Here is a 25,469-nt window from a genome sequence, read left to right as displayed (position 1 = left end):
GAAATAGATTATTCGATATTCAAATAGAATTGTTATAAGATGCTTGAAAAACAATCTTGTTTATTTGTAAACAGATATATTTGCATACCTGATCCAGTTGTTTCTGGATTTTACTCTGCTCCTCAGTAACCAATTTGAGCTTTTCAGCATCTGCTTCTGCAAATTCACGTCCAGCTTTTTTTGCAGTGCGCTGCTTGGCACACAAAGCTTTACGTGATTTGCGATGTGCTCCAATTTGCTCTTCTAAAAACTTCAACTGCATCTGCAGCAACTGCTGGGTGTGTACAAGCCATTCTTCATATTGGTGCTGTTCAGCATCATCTGTTATGAAGATTGTGAAAATATGAAAAGCATGAAATAGACAGCTATTTAAGCAAAGTAAAATGTCTGATTGCATTATACATTTATCGAACACAGGACAAAAAATCATAAAACTCACAATTTGTGCTTTCATTTAGACCACACTACCATGAGGGAAATCATGGTAATTTTAATGAATAGAAATTGGTTTATTGCAAAAACAGAAATGCAAAACATACTGATAATGCCAAATTGTGGGGGATTTGGTCTTGTTTGAACCTGATTGCTGCCTTCTCCTTCCTAAAACAGAAAAATAAATTAAAACACTAGATTTAATGCAAGTGAAATATAAACTAAAGAATGCTACTTAACTGACCTTGGAAGAGCCAGGGGCAGGCGGAGGTTGGGAATCCTCATTCCCAGGGGCAGAGGTTAACCTCTGAGCCAGTAGAGATACTTGTTGCCTATAGTTAAATAAAATTACATCTCAAACAAGGCTGAAATAGACTTTTTACATTTTTGCTTTACATATGAGCTCATGATATTGGAATTCCGACAGAATGTCTTTCATAACAAACAAACAAAAACAGTACCTATTCATGCCAGGTGGTACACCCATTGGATCTTGAGCCAACACCCTATTAATGCCTTTCAAAGCAATCATTTTAGCCTTCGCAATAGGATCTATTATGTCATCAGTCATGAATTTATCCAGATCTGAAAAAAATATATATTTACAAGAATAAGTAATTTTTTGTATATCATATACATGTGTAATACACATCAAGTTTATGAAACTCAAACAAACCTTTATCTGGGAAAAAGTTCTGCTGTTTACCAATATGTGGAGGTTGTGTTGTCTGCTGCTGTGGAGCAAGACCAGGATGAAGTCTGCCAGGCTGGCCACCCCTTAAAATGCCTGGCTGCTGTCCCATTGCCGCATGGGGAGGTGAAGGCATTGCAGCACTAATCAGCCTTTGCTGCTGCTGTGGGAACATGTGAGGTGGCCTAGGCACCATACCTGCTTGAGGCACTATGCCCTGGGATGGATGATGGTGCTGTGGCATCATAATTTGATTTGTAGTCTGAGGGGGCTGTTGTTGATTCTGAATGCTGTGAATTTGACTTCCAATCCCGCCTTGTAGAGCACTTAACTGCTGCTGTTTCTGGAGCTCCTTTTTTTCATGCTCTAAAAGATCTTGAATGAGCAAAGGCAGTTCACTCGCTTCCAGTGAGCTTTCAACTTTGTCAAGATCATCTGCTGTAGAGTGGTGGCCAGAATCTGGCAATCCAAGTGGGTCACTGCCTAGATCTGGATGGGGTGCAGTTGCTGGAAAAGACAATGTATCAGCTTGGCTGGGTAAAGGAAAAGGTATACCACCTAAACGGACTGTGTTCAAATTAGCAGTTGGGGTATCTGGTTGATTAGAGGCTTTTGTTCCACTGAGCAAAACTGACACTGTTTCACTGATGTCATCTTTAACAGAAGCTTGTCCTGACTGTGGTTGTTCAACCAATCCTTTGTCTTCAAGTTTTACAGAAGACAAGCTAATGACATCAGAGGACTCTACTTTTGGTGTATTGACAGCAGATGAATTCTCAGTCTTTAAAGGTGGCTGAGTGGCAGTTGTGCGTGTATCCTGGGAAGCCATTTCAACTTTTGGTTTCACTTCAACCTTGACTTCAACGTTAGCAGAAGACACTGGACCTTCCACCTCTGCTTCCACAAGTCGCAACTGGTCAGAGAAAACATCTTTGGGATCACCCTGATCAAGCTCAGGGTCAGTGTATGCAAGCAAATCAAATTCATCGCTGTTGAGCAGATCGTCCAAATGAGGATCATTGGCCTCAAGATTGTCAAGGTTTCCCAAATCATCATCCCCTTTATCAGGATCAAGGTCAAGACCAAGATCATCATCCTCCACTCCAGTTTCTGCCACCGGATCACTCAGTCCTTTGGGAGCAAAGGCATCCACTAGGTCAGACTCAGGTAGGTCAACTGGATTCACACCAGTCTGCTGACTGCCTATTGAAGTAGTTTGAGGAAGTTGTTGAGTAGTGTGAGAAATTTGTGTTTTGGGAGTAGTAGTTGGCACCTGCTGTGGCTGTAGTTGAGACTGAGGAGGAGGTGCATTGCTTTGTTGTTGCATCAATAGGTCCATGCCACCCTGCTGTAACCCAAGTCTGGGATCACGCATTCCTACTGCCGAAGCATCAAGAGATGGGGTTAAATTCTGCTGAGCAAAAGCAGCATTCATTTCCTGCTGTGGAAGAAACATGCGCGCTCTGGGTATCGGTGCCCTTTGCATAAACTGAGGACCCGGTGGCATCCTTTGGGAATTATGCCTCAACTCAATAAACTGAGGTGGAGCTCCTGAAACATGGCTTTGTACTGCCTCTGCTCCAGTGCCTGGAACTGTGGTCAAAGGATTGGGCATATTCTGCATGGATTGCATGTTGAGAGGATTGTTGATGGGAGTAGTAAGGTGCTGCCTGGGAACGGCTTCAATCATAGATGGTTGTGGAAATCTCCGTGGAGCTCCTTGGTTTTGCCACTGTGCAGGAAATTGTGGACGTGGATACATCCCCTGAGAAACAGGCCCAGCTTGCCTTTAAAAAAAAAAAAGTAGGTTACAAAATGTTTTTTGTGAAAGTAATGTGTGGCGGCCATATAAAACCACAGAATAATCTCAACCAGTAGGATTTCTGCTTTGTACCTTAATGCACTGGGATCCATATTTGCTGGTGTCCCAGGAGGAGGTGGGCGGCAAAGCTTTTCATCCATCACACCCATTGGAAGAGGCATCCTGCTGGCAAGAGCTGCCTGCGTAACAGCAGCTCTGTCCTGATGGACAAAAGGTGATGTCATGCCAACAATCAGAATATAGAATAATAATTTTAAAAAATTCTTTAAATAATTAAGCACAAATTAGCTACATGTAAATTTGTTACTTTTCATATTTTTGGCAATATTTGATTAGCATCATACTGAAAAACCAAATTGCACCAAATTGTACAAGCAAGCACTGCAACCTTTAGCTTCCCACACCAAGCCCCTCTCCCCAATCATATTGCACGTGTATAACTGATCTGTCACATCTTATTCAATACATTAAAAAAAAAATAATACCTGAGGGTAAGGAGGTGGTGCTCGCTGACTTTTATCTTGCTGAAAGGCAGGCATTTCCCCATCTTGCCAACTTTGAGCAGGATTACTCACCACTGGTGCTTCCTTCTCTTGGCGAAGTGAGTTTCTCTGCATTTTCTGTCTTATTAAAAACTCTCTTAATCGCTGCCTCTGTTGTATAAAAAACAAACAGTAATATTAAAATCTGCCTCATTGTACACAAAACTGTGTATGTATACTGTATACTTGGTGTCTACTTCACCTGTCTGTGCTTTTCTAACTCCGATGGACTAAGGCTCATGAGAGCTGGATCCTGTGCAGCTGACATGTCCGATATATCCTGCATCCCTGGTATGTTAGGTAAATGTGGACCATCTGATGGCCGCACAGCTGTATCTTGGTTTCCAGGTGGAAGTGCTATTCTGGAGTTAAAATCAGCACCCACTTGTTGAGTCTGGGACTGTGGCTGCTGGAGGTGAACCTGAGCTTGCTGAGGAGTCATATGCTGTTGGCCAACTATTTGTTGCGGGCCCATTTGAATCCCTACACCAGGACTGCAGCTGAAAGCAGGAGGTTTTCCAGATAGTGGATCTGCTACTGAGGGTGAGCAGGGTGGTTGCTGGCCAGGATGGGGTGAGCCTCTAAAGGGTGAATTACCTTCTGGTGCAACAGAAGATGGACGAGGGGGTTTATGCAATGAGGCAAAGGGATCTCTGGACTGAGGTCGTGAAGGTGGGCGGGAGTAAGGGTCAGGAGACTGGAAACGTGGAGTGGCTGGTGACTGCACAGAGAGGACATCATTGGAAATGGCTCCTGGTGTTAGTGGCGACTGAGAACTGCCTTGGGATTGAGGGCTGGAAGGCAATCTTGAATAAGCTTCTTGCTGAGCTGCAGGAAGCCTTTGGGGTAGTGGAGAGGAGCCATCACCCGACTGAGGTCTTGGTGTGAGGGGAGGCTGGGCATAGGGGTCAGAGAACGTAGATGGAGATTGGCGGTAACTCTCCAGAGGATGATTCGGAGAAGCACCTGATTGGTGTGAAACAGACAAGCCACCTGCATCCCCTTGATGCATACGAGGTGTCATGGGAGCTTTGAATAATCCATCTCCAGAGTCTAAACTTGCAGGAGAACCAGTGTTTAGGTCTTGCCTGCCAAAAGAAGAACGGGGAGATGGGACGTTAATATCTGCTCTACTTGGGCCCACTCCAGCAGGTGAAGATGCTATCGCAGACGGTGATGGAGAAGAAGCATGATCTTGTCGGCCAGCTCCATGCTGGCCACGGTAGAGGTCACCACAATGGGTCATATGAGGTGGTGAGAACATCTGTGCATCTCCAGGCCCACCAGGTCTAGGTCGAGGACTCTCAGGTGGACCCAAGGCCTCCTGAGGTTTAGGAATCTGCTGTTGTGGTCTAAAAAATGGGTCAACCTGTTGGGCCCTACGGGTAGCCCCTGGTTGCATTTCAAGGGAGCCAAAACTGGCGGGCCGTCCCTGAGTAGCACCCTGTGGGCCAGGCATACAATGTCCTGAGGAAGAGGCCGGCAAGGGGCTGGAAGAAGGCTGTGAGTATGGTGTGGATGGCTGAGACTGAAGGTGCGGAGACTGACTGGAAAGTTTAGAAAATGGATCGGCTTGCAAATCAGCTGAGCAAGGAGTTTTAAGAGGTCCATCAGGAAAAAAGGCTGAAGATGCAGAGTCTGGTGCAAGGGTATAAGGACTCTCAGCAGAGCTTGGCTGGGAGGAAGTGGATACAGAGCCTGAGGGTGGAGGAATCTGGAGGTGCAGATTAGGGCGTTCCCCTTTAATACGGCCAGGTTCAGTTTTGATAGGCCGACATACTTGACTCTCTGCCTGCTATTGAGAAAAACAAAGAAAATGATTTTATTTACAACGTAACATTAAACGATTACTGAGTTAATTTGAAGAAAATTATATTTACCTTCTGTGCCTTGTTTATTCTCTGAGCAGCCCTATTATCTTTGGCCTTTTGCTAAATAGATAAGAAATAAAAAGCAAACAACAAAACAGTTAAAGAACAAGCAAATCACTTTGAAAGTTTCACTATAGGCTCAGACTAGCACCTACCAGATAGGGAACCTTGTCTGCAGCTGATACCTTTCTCCAAATTTTCATTATTTGTTTGCAGCGACTTGCCCAGTCTATGAAAAAGTGAAATAATAAGCAATTCGATAACCATGTAAGCACTCTAGATGTTGATGAATAAAATACTCATAATATTAAGGCTGAAGTAGACATGTACTAACACTTTAAGATTCCAAAGCCAGTTTAATACTAACCAGGGTAGTCCTGTTTGAGACTGGGGAAGTTCATGTTAGCATAAAGTACAGGAGAGATGGTTGATAGATTTCCTAATTCCTCATCCTTCTCCCAACGCTGCAGACTGCGTTGATTGTAGGAGAGCCCATCACCTTCTTGTTCAGTAGGAGTTGGAGGAGTGGAAGGGGTGGCTGGAGTAGATGGTGTTGCCCACGGGCTTTCCTCATCCTGATCTGGACTAAAAAGACCACCTCGATCCCTTAAGATAAGACAAATAAACAAAATACATATACATACATACATACACATATTATGCACACACATATGTAGATAATTAGACGGAAGGCTAGAGAAATTCATAAGGGGACAAAAGGGTGAAGATGGGGCAAACCTTCAACTTACCTTAGGTCAAAAAAGGGGGACTGAGAGAGACCTGAAAAAGAGTCCATCATACCAGTTGAGGGGAGTGTGCCAGATAAGGAAGCACCTGTAGTTAAATCATGTTTTTAAATGTATAACAAATCTGAGTGAGTAACAATGAAGTGAATTACATACAAAACAACTTACATCCTAAATTCTTCACATACCTGGAAGGAGGTTTCTTTGAGGGCAACTACTTTGATTTGGATCACCCTCCTGAACAGGCTTAATGCTAGGCTGCAGCTGCCCACTTACTGAGCTCCCCTCAGTGGGTCCAAGTACTTTCCGAAAGAACTGCTCAGAGTCCTGTCTTTCTAGTCCCTGAGGGAGATCTGGTGGGTAAAAGGATGAACTTTTGAGTAATGTAACCGTCAGGTAGCCCATTTCTTATTTAAAAAAATAATAATTTACCTTTATTTTTCAACATGTCAGACCCATGTGCAGCTCCCGAGCTCTGATCTTTGTTGAAAAGTTGCCCAGTTGCTCCTGACCCTACTACTACACATTTTATGCAAGGTAAATATAATATTCTTATAACATTAATTGCCTAAATTATTAAGCACCCTAGTTTTGAAAATCCTACCTGCTCCATCTCCTGTAGCCTTGGATCCCTCCCCTTCTTGCTTTAGTTCCATGGGCAGACCACTCGGCCTGGCTGTAGACTCAACTGCAAGACAAAAATTTTAAGTTTACTTCTATGGCATATCTAACTTTGTCAGTGTTTACTGTTTAACAGCAGTATAGTCTTACCTGATTCAGAGGCTGCAGTTCTGGCCCCAAGCCCAGGGAGTGGAGGTCTTAGTAAACCCTGCGTATGTCTTGGTGTTGGAGGAGCCAGAAAAGCTCTTTTACTCTGATCGAGTAATGTCTTGCCAAAAAAAGCCTCTTGTAGGTATGTGGGAAACATGTCCTCTAACTTGCTCTTTTTTCTGCCCCTGCGCTTCTTGGCTTGCTCACCCTCTCCTTCTGCTGTCTTTGCCTCTGGGACATCGAGAGGTATGTCAGGATGAGGTCCTAAAAGAAAAAAGCTCAACATTATAAAGATTTGATGACAAGGTTGAGGATAACATTGTACATTTCAAACATTCATTTTTCAGGAAACATAAAGGCAATTTATACTGTATCACAGACAAACACTGCATTTTGTGTCCCAATAATTATACAAAAATAAATCTTATGTAATTTCATTTTTTTAATTAAATGTAAAGTCGAACTTGGGGATCTCACTCTACGCCAAACGTCAAATTGCATCACTTTTTCCTGATTTTACTGACTAAAAAGCTCAATTTCCATGAACTTTAATGAACAGAAGAAAAAAGCACTGTTCAGCCTTGCATAAAATTAAAATAGTTTAAACTTGAATATCATTTTTCATGGATTTAACGATTATGTGATTATGTGAGCATAATTTACAGGAGATAATAAAAAAAGCAACGAGTCTAACCCCTAGTCTTTGAAGTGGTCATTTTGTAGCCAAAGCTCTTGACATTTTCCTGGCTTGCATGCCTAAATTAACAGGTACAGCTGGGAGACTTCCAGCTGACGAGCGGAGAAATAAAATGGCACTGAAAAATAGCCGAAACATGATATGCTAAATTTCTGTAACAATAAGATTTTTAAAATTGTACCATATTAAAAATTTAATTTGAGAAACAGAAAAATTTAGAGTGACAGATTAAAGTCCTTGATATTCTATGACTTTGGGAAAAATGAAAATAAAATTTCAATGCCTGGACCTTTTAAAGTTCAATGATAATGCAGAAAATCCATCCCCCATGGAAACCCAATTAACTATTTTTAACTTTCTTTGATATGAAACTATGTTCTCATGCTGAAAGGCAATCAAAAATATATAATTCTGAGAATGTCTGTAACATGCCAGACTACGCCCAAAAATTAGTTTTGCATATCTGTATCAGATATATACATATCAGTTCAGTGTTTATATTTCATGTTCACTCTTCTGCTACAAGACAGTACATTTCATTAAAACAATTAAAGATATTTTTATTAAAGTAAATCAAGACTGACAGCTCTAGGCAGTCATGGAAGTTGAACCCACATAAATTTATTTTAATGATGTTTGCAGGAACATTGGCACTTTGTGACCATGTCAGATTGCATCTTTTTTCTTCTTGAAAATTTGTACCAGAATGCTCAAAGCATTCCAAGACTTATCAAAAGCAGATTATTTTGTGATGACAGTGATAACACACCGATTCAATAAAAAGCCATGCAACCTCTTATTTTGCTTCACTTGCCTTCCTCAAGTTTTGTTTCAGGTGCTTGACCTTCAGGAACACCCTCACCAGAGGCAGAGAGACTCCTCCTCATTCGTGTGTGACACTTTCTTTGTCGGACCATGAAGCCTCCAATCCCTACAAGTGAAACATTTCCTGATTACCAATCAAAGTTATAAAAACTTATATAATAGCAGTATAAAAACAGTATAAAACAGTATACTGACAGTATACAAACAGCGATACAGCTTTTGAAAAATAAAGCAGCACAGTGACCTGGTCTGTATGGTTTACGCTTTCTCTTCTTCCCATCATCGGTCTCCTCTACTCCTCCTTTGAGAGTTTCACAGTCAGCCATGCCCTCTATACCTCCTTCTGGCCCAGTTTCTCTGTCCGCTCCTCCATCCCGGTCTGGGCTCCCAGGGGCTTCAGACTTGGGCTCACATTCCATTGCTTCTGCACCTCCTATTACAATTTCAGGTTTTATAATTTGCATTCACAATCATATTAAGTCACCATGCTTATATAGTAATGCAACCTTTTGGAATACAGACTGGAGATAAGAATATAAATAATTGCTCAACATAGAATATAAAAATATTTGGCAGTAAACTCACCTTTTCCTTCATCACCATCTGCATCGCCCTCTTTTAGCTCATCAATAGACATAGTGCCCAGTCTTGAGCGGCGCTGTCTGCGCTTGTGAAGTGGTGACATGGAAATGCTTCGCAATAAAGACATGCCAGTCTCTGTTAGCCAGACACCCTCCAGACGATAAAACTGTGGCTCTGAACAAGGGGATACAGCAATCAAAATAAAGGAATGTAAAAATAGTTGACAGATCAAAGCCTGACAACAGCTGACCAAATATACACATACCTGGTTCTTTTATTTTGAAGGCAGACATCATAGGAGACTCCACTTTGAGAGAAAGAACAAAAGGTATTTAAGTAAAATAGATAAAAAATCTAGCACTTTCAAGTAGACATGGGACAAAAATGTTTTCAAGTTATATTGTGGTTTGGAAAAGTCAAGGTTTTAAAACCAGCAAATTTTTCCTTACTGTATGTGTAAGATTTTTTTTTTTTAATTTTTGGGTTGTTGTTTTTTTAGCAACAGTAACTCTAGCAGAAAAGAGATCTAAAGATGTCATTTTAAATAGTAAAGAAATCAGTGTTTTTGAAACTAATAAAGAAAGCAGAAGTCAATGATTCATTTTAATTATTTAGCCTGAAATGTTTACTGCTCTAAAATATTTTAATTGTTTTTCTTAAATAAAATATACTGGCTGCGTCTGAAATCACCTACTATTCAGGTATTGCATTTGAATTTGAATTTACTCAACTGATAGCAAGTTCTATATAGTATGAATGCAAGTAGTATGAATGGAGCTTGGACGTACTACGGATGTCATTTTGTCATCATCACGTGACACACCTACCTCACTCCCTTTCATGAATTCTCTGGCGGTGCATCTCAGGACAGAGTAGCGTTTATCGATTGCACACTTCATAATCTCGCTAGAAGTAGTAGGTCATCCCTGTACTTCTTGCATACTGTTTTTTGAATTCTATGAATTCAGACATATTTGCTCGGCTCGCATACTATATAGTATGGAAATATGCAATTACTGATGCCACCCATGTGTTCAAAGTGGAAAAAAAAATTTGTTGCTTTTTTTCCCCCAGACATTTAAAAAGAATATATTTTAGAGCAGTAATTACAATATCGTGAATCTATAATATTTTTATCCATGCTATCATACCGTTAGATTCCTATACCAGCCCATGCCTACATTCAAGTGGACTGCAATCAGAATTAAATACTTACCAACAGGCCTGGGGACATATGGAGTGCAGGCTGTACAGGCAAAGCCTTCATCAGATGCTTGTTCAACCTCATCCTCAGTGTAAAGACTCTCACATACAGCATGAACCCATCTATGAAAGCAAAGAATCAAAAACTCTCAATACTCATCAATAGTGTTGTTTTTAAAGTAAAAAAAAATACAGAAAACAGCAATGTTGTGCAATTTATCAGTTTAAAACTTTTACTTCAATGCATTCTTAAATGGACTTTATTCCAAAAATTGCTATATTTTCAACAGCCACTGCTCCGGTTTTCATTAGCTATTTTTCCACCTGTTATAAGGCATATATCATTTGCAAATAAAACACTGAGGATAACACAGTCAGCTTTCTAGAGTCATCACTAGTTCTTTGGCATCACGCTTATCATACGTGCTGCTCATTATTTTAGGAGAAAACTTAATTTTGTTCTCTCACTATTGTTTTAGTAACAAGTTCAATAAAATATAGCAGTTACTGACCTGTCACAGTGCTGACACTGCAGAAGCAGCTCCTCCTCCATGAAGTTCTCATGACACACAGGACATGTTACCAGGCTGGCGCAGGGGCCGCAGTGATTGTAGTTGTTTTGCCACTCACAGTGAAACCCAGGGGAGCTGGCACCACACTGCATACAGCACACACACCTGATGGGGTGGTAGATCAATAGCTCAATTACCACATTTTCTCTTTGGGATCCCAACTGACACACATATGTAAAAAAAACATATGCATAGGTATAGCAGCAATGACAAACCATTTGCACTTCCAGCCTCCCTTGGGGACCGTCTGTAAGGGTGGGTCCAAGCAGTAAGTGTGATAGCTGACATCACAGTCATCACAAAGCAGTAACCGTGAAGGATCTGAAGCCTTCCCACACACCTCACACACAATGCACTCAAGACAACGCCAGCCTTTTCTCAACATCATCTTGGTGATCTTTAGAGATAATCAAACAAACAGATAACGAGAGACAGTGTAAAACGGGGTTCTTGTGCAGAATAAATGTAAAAATAAATAAATAACTTACCTTGCTGTTCACACAGTATGGATGATAACACTGTGCACACTGAGCACATGCTAGGAGCTGGCCCTCCACACCCTGTCCAAAACTACCACAAACTACACACATGTCCTGTTGCACGCACACACACACACACACACACACAAACACACACAAGATGAATCAGATTATTGTGATCTTGTACTTTATATGAAAGCAAAGGTAAAGAGCAATGAGATTCATACCTGCTGCAGGACAAACTTATCAGTGTTGGAGAAAAGTACCACAGTATTTTGCATGGTGTCATCTTCCTCCTCATCTTCCTCTTTGCTAATTCCAGTGTCTGCAGTCATGCTTAGCTGTAAATATTTCAGATGTTTTCTATTTAAACATGCAAACCTTGGTTTCTTTTTATAAGAGATAACAGCTGTTAAATGAAAGTAGGATGCAGTGTTGGTATTGCTGTAACTGAAAGATGTCACAGCTGTTTTTTTTAACAAGACAGTGTCTCACCATGAATGTTAATGTTTGATGAATACGTCTTATTTTATATTTTGCATTTTATGTAGTTTTAAGTTAAACAACACGGATACCATAACTTAAAAATGTAAGTGATCATGGCAAATAATTCATGTGAATTAATGTGCTAATATTTATATTTGGTTTATTTAAATAAATGCTAATGCATTTATTTAAATTAGTTTGTTAACCCCAAAATAATTTTACAATAATAATTATTATATTTAAAATAATTTGCAAATTAAAAAACATCTTTAAAACTAAAATTTTTAAAAGCAATTCTACGTGAAATACATTTAAAAATGCTAGTAAAGCAAGAGCTTTCAAGTGGAAATACTCCATAAATTGAAAAACTCACAAGAAAGGCATCAATGCAAGAGGCCATCGCTTTGAGACGTGACCGTCCACGCCCTCTTCCACCACCACCACCACTACCACCACCACGTGGCCGCCGTTTCCCTGGGAACCCACTGCCTCGGCCCTGAAACGTCAGAAGTCATTTATGTGCATCAAACATACTTTGCTGGAGTAATTAAGAACCCATCAAAATTCATTCAGAACAACTTACAAAATTCATTTAGAAATTCACCTGTTTCATTCGCGAGCGTCCTGGAGAACCCCTGCGCTTCACTTTCTCACCATCGGGCTTCAGTGGATCAAAAGGCAAGGAGTCCTCAGTTTCGGTGAGCAGCGAATCTGATCGGGTCCTGCCGGCTGGCACCAGGCTAAGCTCCATGGACAGCATCTGAGAGTCTGCCTCTGCCGGCGAGCCAAGAAAACCACTACTGCTCTCATCACCGTGGCTAAGGTTTGAGGTCTCATCAAGGACCAGCTCTGGCTTCATATCCTCCTGCAACTCTTTCCTGGCCTGATCCTCTTCACACTGACTCTCATCTTTGAGGAGTGAATCATCTAAAGATTCCTCCACACCCTGCTCATCCTCCTCTTCTTCATCCTCAGACTGTCCCATTCTATCATCTGTGTCAGATGCAGTGGGCATTTCTGTGTGAGGAGCAGGGGATGGAGGAGTCCTGTTTATCGTCTCTTCTTGGGAACCCATCTCCTCCAAGTCCATAGCAACTGGCTCCTCTTCTTCTGCAACAGGGAGTGTGATTTGAGATAACTGGGAACATGGGCTTGATGGAGGTTTTGCTTTTGTGGACTTAACAGTACCATCCAACTCTGTCTCTGATTGAGGAGGCTTGTCTTGCGATTCATCCTGCCTTTTTATATTAGTCCCAGCTACATCAGATTGAGCCTCTTCTTTAGTGTCAGAGACAGGGCTGTCTGGGCTATCCTTTATAGGAGGGTCCTGAGTGTCCTCTGGTTTTTGCTCAACAGCCTCTGCAACCACCGTTTCACTGGTAGTTTCATCTTCTTTTTGCTTTGCATCAACATCTACAAACAAGAAAGTGATACTCAAAGACCAAAAAAATAGCTTTCATGACAATCAACTTGACAAAAAAAAACTTTATTCACCAAATGGGACAACTTCTGTTTTTCACTGTTAGTTTCAGTATACATTTCATAACTTAAGCATGAACCTCGTTGGTTTTCATGCATCAAGCGTGCATGCCTGAACTTTAATGTCTAAATATGAATGCTGTAAACATCGTTTACAAATTAACATTTATGTGTGAACAACAACTTAAATACTAAATTCATCTCAAAGTAAATCTATTTCTTAGGCTACTCCATTCAAATGAAGATTGTTTTATTTTCAAGCTCTTTATGAATGTTTTGAAAGGATTAACAGAACGAACAACTGGGGGTAACTAAATCTCATGCATCACTTCAGGCTCCTTCGAAAGCAAAAATGACCTTCAACTAATGAGATGGACTGGAAATTTACCTGAAACAGTTGCTAAAAGGGGCTGCTGCTCTGTAGAGACCTCAGTGTGCACATTAGCCTCTGTAGAGCCCTCTGTACCCTCTGGCCGTAGTGCTTCCTCCATAATGCTTTCTTTCACTTCTGCTATTTCAACCACCTCAAGCTCGGTCCCTAAAATGAGACAACAGCTCAATATACACATCTAATAACAGTTAATAATACTCTAGTCAACAGAGAACAGAAACTTGATCGAAGCATCATCAGCTTGTACTTGACGCCAAGCACACAACCATACAAAGAACATTACAATGCATGATTTGAATCCATATTAAATGAAGCATTTTAAATTCTAATATAACGTAAATGTGTCATTTAAATCTGTTTTCAGATTCAAATAATTTAAACAGGCAAGTACTTTATATTAATAATAATAATGCAATAAATTGATTAAACATGACATTAAATTGATTTTCTTTTCTTTTGAATGATCTATTTAAAGAAACCTAAATCGTTGTTTTGAAAATGTGTTTAATTCTAACAATAAAAAGGGAAAATGTTTCTTGAGCAAAGAAATAGCATTTTAGAAGAAAATTCTTAAGGTTAATGTGACAAAAATGAGAAAATAATTAAAAGAAATAAATGTTGGACCTGATTTAATAATAATAATAATAAAGCTTACCCAATTCTACTGGCACCTCCAAATCAGTTTTCTCATCTACTTGCATCGATGACACCTCAGCCTCGACGGAAACCTCATCTGGGATTTCTTTGCAGAGCACACAGATGCATTTCTCCTCAGGAGGCCCTGACAGTGAGGCACAATCACTGTGTACCCATCTGTGAAAGACATCAAACGCAAGTTAAATATATGCACAGAGACAAATAAAGGTGAGTTTGTTTGTTACTTTATAGTAAATATAACTTCATACTAGTGAATTTAAAAAGGAAAAGTACACTTTAGAAAACAGCGTTTTCGTACAGCACCAACCCCTCTTCTCTAGACATGCAGCAGCTCTTTTTGCCAGCTCTTTATGGCAGGAGGTACACAAACTAACCTGTGGCAGATGGCACAGTGATGTTGAAGGGAGACCGAGGGTTCAGTGGCTTTACTACACACGCCGCAGACAGAGGTGCGCCTGCGCTGACAACCTTCACATACTGTGTAGCTCTCAAACCACTGTTCAGAGCCAGGAAGCTTCAACCCTCGCATGCCACAGTCAATACACACACGGCACCGCTAAAACAGACATGCAAATGAGGTCAGCCAAAACAATAGACAGGTATTTTACTCACAAAAATCACATTTTCCTATTTGCCAAACTTCTGTACAAGCTACTATTTAGCCGCTTTCACTCAAAGAACCCCCCAAAAAAGGAATCACACATTTTGTATTGCTGTATAGGCCAATAAAACTACACTTATCCATCATGTGCACATGTTGGTGTTCAAATTGGATAAGCCTACAAATCACATGAAGGCATGTGGTCGATAAACCAGGATGGTTTTAGCCATATTAAAAATAATGCCAACTTAAAATCTTGCAGTGTAACTGTAAAGTGGAGTATGCTTATATTTTTGACTTTATTATGCTTCATAACACTGTGTTAGGTGAAATAAGTTGCAAAGTATGTGCAATCAGAGCAGAAATTAAAGGTGTCCAACTAATGCACGTTTACATATTAGTTGAACTGAAAAGCTGCACTGTGGAATGCAAAACAGTGTTCTGTGTGATCAACCTCAAAGTGTTGTGATGACAATTGTCATTATTAAGTGAGCCTTGGCAGAAAAACTCTACTGGTTTCTCTGTATAGTTTGGGCATGAGAAAAGAGCAGAACAACTATGTAAATAAACTGAACAGGTCTGATTTCTGCCATAAATGGTGATATTAGACAGATAAAGAGCATATTCATGAGTCATGGGTATACACTTACTTTGCACTTCCATGAATCAGGGGGAACAGAGTCCATGGCTGGCAGTAGACAGAAGGTGTGGTAGCCCTTGTCACAAGCATCGCAAACCAGCATCTTTGAATCCTCCCCTGGTTGCCTGGATGTAATTAAAGAAAATGCACTTTTACCACAATCTCTATAAAACATTTTATATATAATATAATATAATATAATATAATATAATATAATATAATATAATATAATATAATATAATATAATATAATATAATATAATATAATATAATATAATATAATATAATATAATAACGTAAAAATGCTAGATCTATTCCAACATACCTGCAGGTCTGGCACACCTTGCACTCAGGACACTGCCATCCTGACCGCTGAAGTGGTGTAGCACTAATCTCCAGACAGGCATCGTGATAGTGCTGCCCACATCCAGTACAGTACAGCAAACCCGACAGGTCTCCAACCGAGTCACACACTGCACACCGTGCCTCCTCTCCGGCTGCAAAACAAACACAGACTCATCTCAGCAATCCTGATCATTATTTACTGATCATATCGCATCTCTTCTTCTGCAATTCCGTACCAATCTCCTCAGCCTTGTCTATGTGCTCTGGACAGAGGAGCGCCAGCTGCTTCATGGACTGGAAGGATCCACTTGCAGCCGAGCAGGGGAAGTGGTAAAACCGTGAGCAGCCTTCGGCCCGGCAGCGGATAGTAGCACCCATCCGTTTACAATAATCACATGGCTGAAGCAGAGATACAAAAGCCAGGTAAAAGATGGAAAAGTTAATTTGCCTGTCATAAAGCAATATTTATGGAGGTTTAATGCTTTGATAAAGGAAGCTCTGTGCCTACCCGCTGTATCCCTGAGACGACTGCCTTATCCACGTTTATCAGCACCTCACCCTCAGTCTGTTCCACTCCCTCTGACCACACGGCACACCAGTGGTGAACCCAGCAGCTCCCTGATTCAGAAAAAAGGATTTGGAGTTATAAAAACTACATAGAAGAAAACATGCTTACGATAAAAGGTTGAGAGTTCGTATATATCTTTCAAACATAAACAAACCACAGCTATTTCTTACAAACTCAGTTCCTAGAGGGCTATAGCTAACTATAATTAAAACACACTTGATCCAGTTAGTTACATCCTTCAGGTTTATTTGAAAACTACACGATTTGTGTGTTGAAGCAAGATTGAAACTAAAATAAAGTTTGACACCCCCTGCACTACATAATATACACAAAAACAGATTTTGACCCAGTGCAGAGCTCAGCATTAAGTCCTGTCGCAAGAAATGTAGGAATAGCTGATGGAACGGTAACTTGCCCTCAGACTATGTTCACTGGTTGATAAATGTTTTTTATGGCATGCAAACCCTCATTTTTGTTTTCCAATGATACACAACTTATTTTTTAAACAAATAAAACTTATTTGTTTGTTTATATACTTCATTGTCCCTCAAGGGGAAATTTTCTGTGGAGTCACACAGCACTTCAGCAAGTCCTGACACAATAACAATTAAAAATAAGCAAACATGCAAAAGAATTACATACAGAAAAAAAATCCATCCATCCATCCATCCATCCATCCATCCATCCATCCATATATATATATATATCTATATATATCTATATCTATATATATATATATTATCACACTATCGATCAGTGTTCGACAGTCTGATTGACACATGTACAAATATAACACCTGCTACCGTGTCAAAGGTTGGAATCTTTTTTTTAGTCTTTTTATCTTTTTTGAAAAAACTTTTTTTTAGAAAAAGTTTTATTTAGCTAAAAAAAATAAACACAATTGATCAAATGTACTGTCAAGATGTTCAATCTTTTGACAACAATTTAGAGTCATTTAGAGCACAATGACAATCTTGTCATTATGCATGTGTACATAACCACATGTATATTAGAATTTTTTTATGCATTAGATAAAACACTAAATTTTATATTTGAACATGTACATCTTAGCTTTTTTTGTTTGTTTGTGCTTAATGTATTTTAATCAGAGACTTTGTGAGCATTAAAGACTTTCTACAAGCAGTTTTGTTTATCATACTGACCCCATACATTGGCAGGGTGACACACCAAAATTTGTCCTGCCACTGCTAAGTTACACCTTCTCATTCAAAACATTCAGTTGTTTCTTTTTTTTTAAGCATTTTATAATCGCACCTCCTCTTCTTCTTCTTAGTACCGTATGATTGCGGGGTCTGCTCTTTGGAACAAGTCCTCCATTTAGACTTGTCCATATGATAACGACTTTAAACATTCCGTCATTTCATACAACTCCTCACAGAAATGCCAACTGAGCTGAGGTTCGAACCAGCGACCTTCTTGCTGTAAGGCGACAGCACTACCTACTGCGCCACTGCTTCATCCCATGTTATAATCGCACCTAAATGTATTAAAAGGTAAGTGAATTATAACAGCGCAAACTTTTCTGTAGTGCTTTTCGTAGTAGTGCAGTGCGTTTTGTTTAACCCTTTAAGGTGACATGCTGACTGACTGACAGATTGACAGGTGTGTAATGCGTGAGGCTAGCAAACAAAACATAGCTTTCAGTTATGGTGAACAGTTAGATTAAGATTAGATTAAGGTCTGTGGCTCTGTATACAATGACTTTGGCCCAGACCCAATTCTATTTCTGTACCCTTACCTTTTGGCCCTTAAACCCAAGTGTTAAGGGGAAGGGCTTCAAAATTTACTTGTAGGAATTGGGACAGCACTACAACACCTGCACACGTCATCACATGCCATCTCTATCTCATGCTTCATATGAGATCAGACAATCGTGACTGCTGCAGTTATTCCAGTTGTGTTATTTTTTGGTGTATATCTTCAGGAAATCACTGAAGGCATATATTATGTTATCATAACGATCTAATGTGGCAATAAGATCGTAACTATACTGTGTATTTACACCGTGGCCATATTCATCCATGTAAACACACCAAAACAACATTAACATTATAGCAGACACTGTGAAAGCTCATTCCCAGCCACTAGACATGGCAATATTAGACACACTAGACACTACTGACAGGGTATTATAGAGTGATCGAGTGTCAGAATGTTGTGAAACTGCTGTATAGGAGTTATGATTAGGAATTATAGACTGCAAAATTCAGCAGATTTTATTTTAGCATAACATATGCTTGTTCGTTGAAAAAACTCATAATAATGACAATAAATACTAATTTGTGGATCTCCTTATTTCCGGGTGCAGCTGTGGCTGGTGTATTTTGTGAAATTTTCTTTCTCCTCTTTGTTCATCCCTTCCTCTTAGCCCTACGCCTTCAAGCTAAAGAGAATTGGGACACCCCTACCCTTTCACAGGAATGCGCAAAACGAGAGGTAGGGGTAAGGGGAAGGGCTAAGGGGTAAAATTGGGATTGGGCCTTTATCTTGCTGGAGTTTACAGCCGTTTCACACTTTCACTTCAGGACGCACTAATGGCGCTCAGTCGGTTAATTGGTAGACATTGATAAATATTCCTAGCAAATCCAATAAATGTTGGAGACATACTCGTTACATAAACAAACTTAATCGCACTTTAGCAGAGTTTAATTGAAAGTGCACAGGAAAATCTTCACTTGAGCAACGTATATTTGAGGGGGTGTGCAAAAAGTTTTGTGCATGAACAGAGGAAATCAGTAAGCAAGCAAAGAGATACACATGCTCGTATTACATGAATGCCATCTCAACTTGTAATACTGCGCTCACAACATTTGTCATTGAAATAAGGCCACAGGTAATTGGTAAATCTGTGTAAAAGGCCCAACAGAGTGTGCTGCCACAGCTGAAAAAAAAATCCTAAAGGAAACAATGTGGTGAATTAAATTTCCTTATATTACCTGTGTCATCAAAGAGAGATGCCAGACAGGTGGATTCAGAGAATCCAATGGAAGACAGGTCATCGTTTCCAGCTGCTGGCAAAGTGGAAACAGAGGACTCCAAGCTAGGCCGATCAGAAGAGGGTCCAAAACACTGAAGCTCTCCTTGGCCATGTAGACTACGCTCCACACAGCTGCAGAGAGCACAGGCCCTGACAGTCTCCCTAGAAAAAAACAAACAGCAAAAAAAAGGACAGGCTTAACGGCTCAGTGTAATCAAATAAGATGCATTAACATTTAAATTTTGCCTTTTATTTGACCTTGGCTGATAGATCTATGCCTCTAAACAGTGACTATTTTGTCTACATCACCTCATGTTCTGTTTAATGAAGATAGCCTTTTTCATACAAACATCACTATTCAAGCATGACCTACATTTTATGCAAAGCAGTGCAACCGCAATATTTATAGAAAGCCTTACAATGATGAGCTGGAAGTGTCCACAGTAGTGCCTGAGATGTCCTCTGCAGCAACAGGGGCATTCAGTTCCCCCTCGACTTGGACGCTCTCCTTTGCTGGGGTCCCATCATCAGCTGAGAGAAACATGCCGTAAGTTAAAATGGATCAAATATAAATATGCCCTTTAAAATTCCTAATAGGTAGCACTGTTCCCCCACAGGGAATTCAAGCAAAGGTCAGATGGAAGAGAGGATTCCCTTTTAAAGATTTCATTGCCGGGCAAGATTTATTATTTGCTCAAAAGATCTCTGGATTATTGCATTCAAAAGATAGTTGCCCTAAAAAATTTAATTCACTGTTTATTTACTCACCCAAAGGCCATCCTAGATGTGGATGTTTTTTTTCTCTTGAGCAAAACATTTCTAAAATCCAAGTAAAAGGCTACTGACTACTTTGAAAGTCAAAACATAAATAGACCCTTATGAGGGATGTAAACAAAAACAATGGTGCCAAGATATTTCCTGTTTTACATTTTTAATTTCTATAGCTTCCAAAAAGAGCTACATATTGATAAATAATGTTATGATAGCATGTGATACAATCAGGTTTCATAAAGTAAAATGATTGATCTGTGCAAGAAACTAAACATTATTTATAACATTGATACCTTTAATTCAGTTACACTCTGAATTACAAGCTTCTGATAACTTGGTGCATATTGTACACCCAAATGTAATATTTTTTTTTTTCTGTTCAAATGTTATTGCATCCAGGAAAAGCACAAACACAGATTTAATAAACAACATAATATTAGCATATTCCCTCTTTGTTGTAAACAATAAATACATCAATTGAAACAAAAGTCATGAATAGAATGCCAGGAGCATATGATGAGGCTGTGGATTAAAGACAATGTTGTAAATAATGTTTGATTTCTTGCCAAGACTAATCATTTCCTTCATTAGACAGATATACAGTCAGCAGCCACAGGTATTCAATTTTTTGGATTTTTTTTTTTACTCTTAGTGCTGATCAGTTATGGGACAATAATAATTTAAGGTTTAACGCTGTTTTGAAAAGTCAAGGTTTTAAAACCACCAAAATTTTCTGCTTTACCGTTTCTAAGGTATACGTAAGATTCAACAGTACCTCCAGCAGAAAAGATATCCAAAGATGCTGTTTTAAATGATAAAGAAATCTGTGTTTTTAAACTAATGAAGACAGCAGAAGTCAATAATTTATTTGAATTATTCAGTCTGACGTTTACTCAAAGAATATATTAAAGATATTTCTCAAAATAACATATTTTGTGTTCAAAGAGGTAAAAAGTTTAAGTTGTTTTTACCAAGACATTTAAAAGGAATATATTTTAGAGCTTTAATTAAAATACCGTGTAACTGATATTTTTATCCAAGACAAATGCCAAATTTCCTGACTATTATTATAATACTTCAATTATCATGTAAGAGTGGTGTAGCCACTGTAACTTAAATGTGTCAAGATTTTAGCCACACTCGCTTCCATTCTTTTCTAGCCATACAAAATAGCTTGCTTTGCTGATTGATGTTGCAAACGTATAAAATTGTGATGCATTGCCATACTATAAACATGCTAGTTTGAAGCACAATCAGTTTTACAGTTTGCTGGTATTTGTTATTCTTAATAATTAAGCAGCAAATGAATAATCAAATCTTTTGGAGAATAGAGCATATTTCCACAATATACAAGAAGGTAAATAATAAACAAAAAAACAGACAGCTGTTGTATTAAGCACAGAGTAGACATAAAAAATAATGTAGTATTTTAACGGGTACAGCCTGACTCATCTAAATTTAAGCGATTGTCGGCTGACATGGAATAACACGGCAATTAAAAAATAAACAAACAACAAGCAAAACATGAAACAAAAAACATGGGATACCAATATTACATTTTGATAAGACGTCAAATTTAAACCACCAAACAAAAATCCCTGATATTCCATTACTTGGAAAAAAAAAAGTACAAAATTTCCTGACTTCCAACGTCTGGGATAAACATATGAAAATTGCATGAACGGTGGGAACTCTTTCTAGCTAAAACTTTGCTTTATGTTCTACTTAGAGCAGGTATGGGCTGGTATGAGATTCTGACTGTATGATAACCATGGATAAAAATATCACGGTTTTACGGTATTGAGATTACTACTCTAAAATAAGTACCTTTTAAATTTCTGGGTAAAAACAGCAACTTTCCACCCCTTTGAAGACAATATATTTTAATCTGGGAAACATTTATAATTTTTTGGAGCAGTAAACATGTCAGGCTAAATAATTTAAATGAATCATTGACTTCTGCTGTCTTCGTTAGTTTCAAAAACACAGATTTCTTTACAACTTAAAACAGCATCCTTGAATATCTTTTCTGCTGGAGTTACTGTTGTCCGAAAAAAATGTAAATAAAAAATCTTGCATATACCACGTGAATGGATTAACCAAAAAATTGGGCTCTTTAAAAGGTTGTCTTTTCCAAACCGTGTTTACCTTTAGAACTGTTATCGTCCCATGCCTACTTAAAAGAACCAAAACCTTGAAACGCCTAAAGGATGAGTAAAAAAACAGCATATTTCCTAATTTAATTCAACTAATCTTTAATGCACACTGTTGTTCAGAATTTGCATTTAAGTAAAGTACTTTCTTTACCTTATTACACACTTAAGACTAAAGAAATCTTTTAGAATTAGAACAGAAATCACATAGAAATCATTTATGTTTACTAACCTGCAGTTTCTGAATCATTTTCTTCGCAGTTTGATTTCTGCTCGTCCATTCCTGCTGAAGAAGATCTCTATTACAGAGATCTGAAACAGAGAGACCAGTGACATGATTTAAAGACAAAATGACCGTGTGAGACAGCAGAAGCATGTACAAATCCGGATTTTGCAATGACCTACAGCAGCAAAACTCTCTTATTTTACTCAACCATCTGAAATGAGGCAATGGAAAAGTTAAGAGTGGTCAACTAGTGATAACCTATAATACACAGCACAGCATCAGCTAAATTTGATCAAGTATAGTGCCATGTAACCGCGTAATTATCGAGCATAATCCAGCAAACTTCAAATTACTCCACACCTAACTACGCAAACATTGGTGTATTTAGGGAAACACATCACAAAGCAGCTTATTAAATACAAACCATGAGGTGGATTCGCGTGTTCGGTGCATTTTCTCCGTTTTGGTTAACGCTGGTAGATAAACAACGGCTAGCAGATTTGTTAAATTTGTCTGATCCTGCAGCTGCGTCGTTCCGCTCAGCTTACAGTAGTGCCAAGACGCGGCTAACACGCTAGCTTTCTGGCCGGGGTTAACAAACTCTCTGCAAAATAATCCGTTCGTCCATCACCAAAGCAAGCGAATACCGACACGCATACACGGCTCCGTTTGTTAGCGATTACCCGCGGTCAATAAAACTCAATAATTTCGTGCATAACTAAGATAACGCATTACTTTCTTTATGTAAAACGACGTTAAAGGGAGAAACACAAAGAAAATACAACTTCCGTGTAGCGCGCTTCCTGTGACACACAAAACGAGGTCGGGATAAAACATCGCCAACGTTATTTTGTTCCGCCAGTTCAGAGTGGACGTTTTCACAGTAAGGAATGGTCTGGAAACAGTGTAAATTAAGTTTAACTTGATTTGCTATGTGTTCTGAGTAACATTTATGGATATTACAATGTTACTTCTTTAATCACTGAGTAACTTCCTGTTTCTGCACAAAGTTGCACTTTGTTACTCTGACATCTGTCTGTATCTGTATCATCTATCTGTCTGTCTGTCTGTCTGTCGGTCTATCTATCTATCTATCTATCTATCTATCTATCTATCTATCTATCTATCTATCTATCTATCTATCTATCTTTCTGTCTGTCTGTCTGTCTGTCTGTCTGTCTGTCTGTCTATCTAGCCCATAGCTACTTTACAAAGAAATGCAATTCAGCTATGTGTTGCATAATATCCTCTTGTATAAAACATGCTAAACATAATAAATACAACGTCCTGTACTTGTCAGGACCTTTGCACACATACTTCCGGATTTACATGCCTGTTTCCTCCCATGTTGAAAAAACAGAGATGTAAAATTGTATTGTGAAATCAGAAAACAGCAGATTGCACAGCTTTTTATTATAAATAAATTCTAACTATGTATAATTTCTAACAATAGTTTATTTGTATTATTTTTATTACAATGACAGGTGTAGTGGCTTGTCATTAACATTTAAAGGGATTTCACAGCAGGTAAACAGACTGCATACTAATACACAGTACAGTACAAGGACCAGTACAAGGACAAGACACATTGTTTAGTCGTATGATTCCCTTTAATAATGATGATTCATTTATGCATAATTTTAAAGTAGGCATATATATCATCCACCTTAAATTAACTTAACAAATACTGTGTTAGTAAAAGTACAGTTATGGAGGGAAAGCAGCTGACATTGTGTTGATGTTCAGGTTTATCCTGATGCTAGCAGGCTAGTCAGGAAACTCTGTAAGATTAATCTTAATTTAATGTTTTTTGCAAATTTCTGTCGCAGTTTCTTTTATAAAATTAATTTATTTCGTGTTTGCATAAGGAAATGTGTACATATAGCTAACCCTGTACAAACTGCTTCCCCATTTCAACTTTTAACTGCGTAGCTAAGTACAAAATATGGGACATGCACTGCCATTCGCCCTACAGTTTTCATTTGCGTTGGTCTGAATATAATAAATTAAAAGCACTCGATACTAAAAATAATAAACTCACAAGATTTGTGATCTACGAAGCTTTTAACCTTAACTTAGGTTTAAAAAACTGTCAAGCTAAATCCTTTCACACTAATTTGTTGACATGTTTCCCAATCGGTTTAAGTCCCAACACGCGAAATGACAACCACCTTCACGCATGTTACAGACTACACATAACAGGTTATTACATTTCACATATAAATTCGTCTTTATTATAGCATTTCCAGTAGTTTTATATCGATAAAATATCTAAAAGTAACCAAACAATGTGCATGTGAAGCATTGAACGCTAAGAATTGGCGTCCTTATGTGCTATATAGAATTTAAATTACTGCGAGAAGCCGACGTGCATTGTAATAGGCGCATTTTATTCAATTTTATTGTGTTCGCAAAATAAATAAATAAAAAATAAATAAATAAAACAAATCGCCCAGTTTCACATCTGCTAACTCAGCATGCTAGCAAGATACTTTTACACTCCAAAATGCTGTTGCTCTTTCCAACAACAACAAACATGGCAGCTTAGGTGACTTAACTTACACGGCATATAAACGATATCACGATAACATATATTTCACACTAAGCGACACATTAATTCTTAAGCTTTCGGTGTTTATACGGTCTTGATGACTGATGGTTCGTGTACTGGTGCTTGCTAAAAATATGGCTTAGCCATTCACTACCAAGGACATAAACACTCATGCATCACGCTAAAACTAATAACACAGCGAGCTAATGTGAAATTTTCTAAACGGCTAGCATAAGAACATCACATTCACAACGTTGGTGTTTTTAACCTTGAGTTTCTGAAGCGCAATGGTACGTATGAAGCTAGCAGCACATTCATTTTGGCCGACAGATTCGCACTCACTTCGCTAAATGGACGTACAGAAGGGGGGC

At 38.8% G+C, this 25,469-nt stretch overlaps 1 protein-coding gene across 8 annotated transcripts in view; it reads right to left on the bottom strand.

Annotated features, from left to right (window-relative positions):
• kmt2d (lysine (K)-specific methyltransferase 2D) overlaps positions 1-25,469 on the bottom strand; it is a 37,844-nt gene that overhangs the window by 12,189 nt on the left and 186 nt on the right. The window contains exons 1-39 of one of the 8 annotated variants that reach the window (XM_087307291.1): positions 22,972-23,340; positions 22,554-22,633; positions 19,817-19,928; positions 19,357-19,559; positions 16,340-16,449; positions 16,068-16,230; positions 15,812-15,983; positions 15,498-15,612; positions 14,621-14,802; positions 14,245-14,402; positions 13,587-13,736; positions 12,908-13,132; positions 12,324-12,829; positions 12,093-12,215; positions 11,461-11,574; positions 11,243-11,347; positions 10,970-11,151; positions 10,695-10,859; positions 10,196-10,305; positions 9,245-9,286; positions 8,983-9,153; positions 8,642-8,830; positions 8,387-8,503; positions 6,876-7,139; positions 6,709-6,792; positions 6,537-6,623; positions 6,293-6,457; positions 6,108-6,138; positions 5,726-5,964; positions 5,514-5,587; positions 5,368-5,418; positions 3,690-5,282; positions 3,431-3,598; positions 3,018-3,145; positions 1,109-2,910; positions 894-1,017; positions 677-764; positions 540-600; positions 89-321 (exon numbers count right to left, since the gene is read on the bottom strand). In XM_087307291.1, coding sequence (XP_087163417.1) covers positions 89-321; positions 540-600; positions 677-764; positions 894-1,017; positions 1,109-2,910; positions 3,018-3,145; positions 3,431-3,598; positions 3,690-5,282; positions 5,368-5,418; positions 5,514-5,587; positions 5,726-5,964; positions 6,108-6,138; positions 6,293-6,457; positions 6,537-6,623; positions 6,709-6,792; positions 6,876-7,139; positions 8,387-8,503; positions 8,642-8,830; positions 8,983-9,153; positions 9,245-9,286; positions 10,196-10,305; positions 10,695-10,859; positions 10,970-11,151; positions 11,243-11,347; positions 11,461-11,574; positions 12,093-12,215; positions 12,324-12,829; positions 12,908-13,132; positions 13,587-13,736; positions 14,245-14,402; positions 14,621-14,802; positions 15,498-15,612; positions 15,812-15,983; positions 16,068-16,230; positions 16,340-16,449; positions 19,357-19,559; positions 19,817-19,928; positions 22,554-22,602 — 8,655 coding nt within the window. In that variant the 5' untranslated portion in view covers positions 22,603-22,633; positions 22,972-23,340. Of the gene's footprint in view, positions 1-88; positions 322-539; positions 601-676; positions 765-893; positions 1,018-1,108; positions 2,911-3,017; positions 3,146-3,430; positions 3,599-3,689; positions 5,283-5,367; positions 5,419-5,513; positions 5,588-5,725; positions 5,965-6,107; positions 6,193-6,292; positions 6,458-6,536; positions 6,624-6,708; positions 6,793-6,875; positions 7,140-8,386; positions 8,504-8,641; positions 8,831-8,982; positions 9,154-9,244; positions 9,287-10,195; positions 10,306-10,694; positions 10,860-10,969; positions 11,152-11,242; positions 11,348-11,460; positions 11,575-12,092; positions 12,216-12,323; positions 13,133-13,586; positions 13,737-14,244; positions 14,403-14,620; positions 14,803-15,497; positions 15,613-15,811; positions 15,984-16,067; positions 16,231-16,339; positions 16,450-19,356; positions 19,560-19,816; positions 19,929-22,553; positions 22,634-22,971; positions 23,341-25,469 lie in introns of those variants that run through there. The other 7 variants (XM_087307284.1, XM_087307288.1, XM_087307286.1 and 4 more) reach the window with 7 other exon arrangements.

Source organism: Danio rerio, chromosome 23 (assembly GCF_052040795.2).
Source record: "Danio rerio strain M-AB ecotype USA chromosome 23, GRCz13ab, whole genome shotgun sequence".
Taxonomy (NCBI): domain Eukaryota; kingdom Metazoa; phylum Chordata; class Actinopteri; order Cypriniformes; family Danionidae; genus Danio; species Danio rerio.
Note: the sequence above shows the minus strand (reverse complement) of the source record. Positions and strands in the feature narration are given on the sequence as shown.